The 5,457-nt window shown below is 40.9% G+C and overlaps 1 protein-coding gene across 4 annotated transcripts in view; it reads left to right on the top strand.

Annotated features, from left to right (window-relative positions):
• The first annotated feature begins 1,486 nt into the window (after nucleotides 1-1,486).
• The window catches only part of LOC107877549 (LEAF RUST 10 DISEASE-RESISTANCE LOCUS RECEPTOR-LIKE PROTEIN KINASE-like 1.3), a 14,466-nt gene continuing 10,495 nt past the window's right edge, over nucleotides 1,487-5,457 (top strand). Inside the window, exon 1 of one of the 4 annotated variants that reach the window (XM_016724219.2) lies at nucleotides 1,487-2,119. In XM_016724219.2, the coding sequence (XP_016579705.1) occupies nucleotides 1,905-2,119 (215 nt within the window). In that variant the 5' untranslated portion in view covers nucleotides 1,487-1,904. The remainder of the gene's footprint in view (nucleotides 2,120-5,457) is intronic. The other 3 variants (XM_016724218.2, XM_016724217.2, XM_047415101.1) reach the window with 3 other exon arrangements.

Genomic DNA, 5,457 nt, shown 5'->3' with positions numbered 1-5,457 from the left:
GGCTTTGAGAAAAACTTTTGTGTAAAGGTTAGACTTAATTATATTGTTTTGATGTCTCTATCATCGTATTGTTTTTTTATAATTTACAGGTGGTAGATAAATGTCGATCGACTTTGACAATTTTTTTTGGTAAAGGTTAGATTTAATTAAATAAATTCTTCAAAAGATATTGAATTTAATTATTGTATTCATCTTTATTATTTAAACAAATATCCTATTTAGTAGAACGTTTGAACTCAATAAAGTGAGGTACACGCACGAGGCGCGTACACCTAAACTAGTTATATTAAAAGTGTGAAGAGTTTTAGAAATATTATTTGACATTTATTAAAAGTCTCTGTTTTAGACAAAATTGTCTTTTCATTTTTTAAATTATTTTAATAATATTAATATCGACTATAAGAATTTAACAACTTAATATATTTACATGACATAGTTTGTGACAAAATTAGTAGGAAAAAAATTATTTTATTAACAATTATTGAAAAATTTAACATTTATAATAATTAAGGACATTTTAGTAAAATTATCAGTTACGATACAATACTATATTGTCAAACCAAACAGTAAAACTGTTATTAAACAACAGTGAACGATACAGTTCATCCAAACATTTGTACTATACTGTACTGTACAGTACAACACCACACCATATCGTACCGTATAATATTATGAAATCATAACAAAACACCATCCAAACAGCGTGTTAGTTGTCTCACAATTAACTTGCCTTGATAACAAGCACTACAAGAAATTTCATCATTTGAAAGAACCTTTAAGTTCTTCAATGGATGTCCATTTGAATTTTCTTTAATTCGTCTCATCATTATAGTCTACGGGATATTCCAATCGATCGTTTCAAAGTTCAAAAATATTTAAATTAGAAAGTTTACAATAGAATGTGCCTCAATCACACTAATCTTTATCCAATACAGGCCAGAAGATAAAATAGAGAACTTTTCCATAGCACGTCTGCCAAGAGACATTCTTGGTAATACTAACATATTCAAGATTCAACTCAACCATTGTCGTGATATGATACTTGCTTTCTCTAATATCTTTAAAACTAAATAAGTTTCTCCGGGACTTAGGAGAAAACATAACATTATTTATAAGGAGTTTAGTTCCCTTAGGTAAAATTATAGTGGCTTTGCCAAAGCCTTCAATCAAATTAGTACTGTCAGAAATTGTTGTAACATTTATCTTGCCCATACTTAAATAAGAAAAATATTTCTCATTTTTAAATAGTGTGTGTTGTGCCAGAATCAATCAAGCAAATATCTTCATATTTGGATAAGTTGTTTTGAGAATTATCCATATCTTAGCCTTTAAATTTTGATACGGTAGGACTTCGTGCTGATAACGTGTTATATAAATAAAGATAAAATATTAATATCAAAACTTTAGAGAATTTTAGTAATGCTTTTGTTTTACTACTTTGATGTATGAATAAAATGTACAAAGGGTGACTTCAAGTTGACAAGTTGACGATTCAAATTCAAATTAAACAAGTAATTTATGATATTCAAATCCAACTTGAATACTAACTATTATCAACATTTTATTTTACCTGAATCCTAAATTTAAAATAGTTATTTTTTCAAATTACTCATTTAATTAATAGTATTTACACTCATTTATAAAATTTCAAAAAGAATTTATTAAGAATAAAAATACCTTTTTTTTTTTTTTTTCATTTATAATTTTTTAATTATTTAATTAATATACTAAAAGAAAACAATCCCCTAATAGGAAAAATAGATGTTGTGGGTACAATTCGGTACTCAATAACCCGACGCTCCGAATAATCTTCCGGATAGTAAAATTCCCGTCGATTTTAAGCACAACACAAGAAGCTTTATCTTTTTCCCCTTTCTACTATACCCTAGAAAACGCTGAGGACGATGGACCCGTTTTATGCGTCAGTACGGGAGATGCGTGCGTCAATGGTGTCAGTAGAGGTGATACGGAGGAACTTTGCGGAATGGGATGTTTCGCCTTATCAGTACCAAAAGTCGAACATGGATGAATCTGAAAATTGGTGCCACCCTTTCTGGACAGCTAACCATGCTAACGGATTCAGAAAGAGTTTTACTGAGACTTGCAAGCGCTACGAGAGGTTTGTAACTGTTGATTTGTACAACTTATGAGGACATAGACCTTAGATAGGGAGGTGTGGATTACACAATTTAGGATATTTTTACAGCTTAAACATGACCTTAAATAGGAAGGGAAGGTGTGGAGGAGAAACATTAGGGTACGAGTGTGTTCAGTTATTATCTATTGTTTCGCCTAGTTTGATCATAGTACTATATCCGTTTCAGAAAGAATGACCTACTTTACTTTTTAGTCTCTTAAACATGACCTTAAATAGGAAGGGAAGGTGTGGAGAAAAAATTAGGGTACAAGTGTGTTTTGTTATTATATATTGTTTCTTCTAGTTTGATTATAGTACTATATCTGTTTCAGAAAGAATTGACCTACTTTAATTTTTAGTCTTCTTAGGTTGGTTGGTGCTTGTCATTGTACTAGTTGTATTATTGTACTTCTTACACAAATTAGGATATTGTTACAACTTACATATGACCTTAAACAGGAAGGGAAGGTGTGGAGAGGATGGTACAGTGTTGGTTGAGGATGCCCTTAGGTAGAGGTGGCAGTCCTATTTTCATGAACTTTTGAATGACGAGGGGGACAAAGGTTTCGTATTGGAGGACTTGGAGAAAGTGTCGCGACTATGGTTATTGTAGGCGTATCAAGGTTGAGGAGGTCAAGGGGGATATTCGCAGGATGCGTCGGGGTAGAGCGATGGGGCCAGTCGAGATTCTAGTGGATTTTTGGAAGAGCGCTGGTGGGACAGGTTTAGAGTGGTTGACAAGATTGTTTAACATCATTTTTAGGACGGCGAAGATGCCGATGATTCCATTGTATAAGAACAAGGGAGACATCCAGAGTTGCAACAACTATAGAGGTATTAAGTTGTTGAATCATACTATGAAAGTTTGGGAAAGGGTGGTAGAGTTAAGGTTGAGAAGGAGTGTGTCTATCTCTGAGAATCAGTTCAGTTTCATATCAGGTCGCTCGACTATTGAGGTTATTCACCTTGTGAGGAGATTAGCGGAGCAGTTTCAGGAGAGGAAGGACTTGCACACGGTGTTTATTGATCTTGAGAAGGCATAAAACAGTTTTCAGGGAGATTTTGTGGAGATGCTTGGAGGCTAGAGGGGTGCCCGTGGCATACACTAGGTCTATTCGGACATGTATGAGGGCGTGAAGACTCCGGTGAGGACGGTAGGTGGAGATTCAGAGCACTTTCCGGTTTTGATAGGGTTGCATCAGGGATCGGCTCTTAGCCCTTTTCTATTTGCCTTGGTGATGGATGTTTTGACATGACATATTCAAAGGGAGGTGCCTTGATGTATGTTATTTGCGGATGATGTGATACTGATTGATGAGACTCGGGGAAGAGTTAATGATACGTTGGAGATTTGGATACAGAACCTTGAGTCTAAAGGATTTTGGTTAAGCAGGACCAAGACGGAGTACTTGGAGTGTAATTTTAGTGAGGTGTTGTAGGAGGCTGACGTGGTCGTGATGTTGGACTCTCAGGCTATTCAAAAGAGGGAAAGTTTCACATATATGATTCAGGGCAATCGTGAGATTTACGAGGATGTCACGAATCGGGAGTTTTATGTGATAAGAAGGTGTCCTTGAGGATTAAAAGGAAGTTCTATAGAATGGCAGTTCGGCCAGCTATATTGTATGGAGCGGAGTGTTGGCCAGCTAAGAACTCTCACATCCAAATGTTGAAGGTGGCGGAGATGAGGATGTTGTGATGGATATGTGGCCATACCGGGAAAGATAGAGTAAGGAATGAGACTATTTAGGAGAAGGTGGAAGTGACCTCAGTGGAGGACAAGATGCGAGAAGTAAGGCTACGTTGTTTGGGCATGTGATGGGGAGGGGCTCTGATGCTCCAATGCGGAGGTGTGAGACATTGGCTATGAATGATTTTAGACGGGGTAGAGATATGCCGAAGAAATATTGTAGGGAGGTGATTAGGCATGATATGGAGCAGTTATAGCTTACAAAGGACATGACCCTTGATAGGAAAGTGTGGGGAACACGGATTAGGGTAGAGGGTTAGGGGGTGAGAGTGCGTCGGTAACAACAGGGGGCGGTCTTTATTTATTCGGCGCCGACCCGACCCGACCTCCGGCCCCGACCCCCGGTCCCCGGCGCCGACCTCCGTCGCCGCTCTAACGGCCCTCTCTCTCCCTAACAGCTCTCTCTCTCTCCCTACCCTCTCTCTCTCCCGCCCCGGTCCCCGGCCCCCGTCGCCGTCGCCGACCTTCGGTGCCGACCCGACCCGACCTCCGGCCCCGACCTTCGGTCCCCGGCGCCGACCCCCGGCGCTGCACCCCGCCGCCCTCCGTCGCCGACCGCCAGTTCCAAGCCGGCCCCCCCCCACTCCGGCGCCGGCGGGGTACAACAGCCCAACAACCGAAGCTTGGTCTTCAGCCGCAGCCCCGTCTTCAGCCGCAGCTCAGTCGCCAGCAGCCGCAGCACCCAAACGACGACCAGTTCCCTCGGTCCCCAGCAGTCGCAGCTCCATCTCAGCACCGGAATCCCCCGGAAGCCGATCAATGCTGGGCTTGGTTTCCGGCTTGGTATACAAGCGTAATTCGGTGTCTTCTAACCTTTGTTATTTCATTTTTCATTCTGCATTCTTTCATTCTTCGTATTATGCTAGTAGTAGCCCCTGTACCTTGACTTGCGTGGGATTTGTGGATATTGCCTGTTGTCTGTTGTTGCTGTTGCTGTGGTCGTTTCTTGCACTGCTTTGGATTGGGTTATCGGCTTGGGAATTTGTGTTTGGGGCTGTGGGTGTTGAGTTCAGTGGTGTTTGCCCCTTAATTGAGTATAGTTTTGTTCCTGGAGTATTTCTTTGAATTTGTGTGAGCCTTGTATTTCTTGCTGCTGCTTTGCTACTACCATCGTTTATATCTTTATATTTTCTTATACTTTCGTGTAGTTGTGGCTGTGGGCGGTAATGGGTGGATAGGGTCAGGCCCGAGGGGGTTGGGGAGTGGGGCCGTGGTGGGGGCGGGGGATGAGGAAAAGGCGGGACTGGGAGGGAGGCCAAGGTTTGGCCGTGGGGGGGGTAGTGGAGGGCGTGTGGATAGTGACGGTAGGCTGAGGGTTGGGTCTTGGAATACAGGGACCTTCAGGGTAAGTCCATAGAGCTTGTGAAGATTCTTAGGAAGAGGAGGATCAACATTACGTGTGTTCAAGAGACCAAGTGGGTAGGGTCTAAGGCTAGGGATGTGGATGGTTACAAGTTGTGGTACTCTGGGAGCGAGAGGCGTAGGAATGGAGTGGGCATCTTAGTAGATGAAGAGCTTAGAGGTCAGGTAGTAAAGGTGAAGAGGATCAACGATAGGTTGATGACTATTA

This window comes from Capsicum annuum, chromosome 7 (genome assembly GCF_002878395.1).
Source record: "Capsicum annuum cultivar UCD-10X-F1 chromosome 7, UCD10Xv1.1, whole genome shotgun sequence".
NCBI lineage: Eukaryota > Viridiplantae > Streptophyta > Magnoliopsida > Solanales > Solanaceae > Capsicum > Capsicum annuum.
This window is presented reverse-complemented; position numbering and strand designations above follow the sequence as displayed.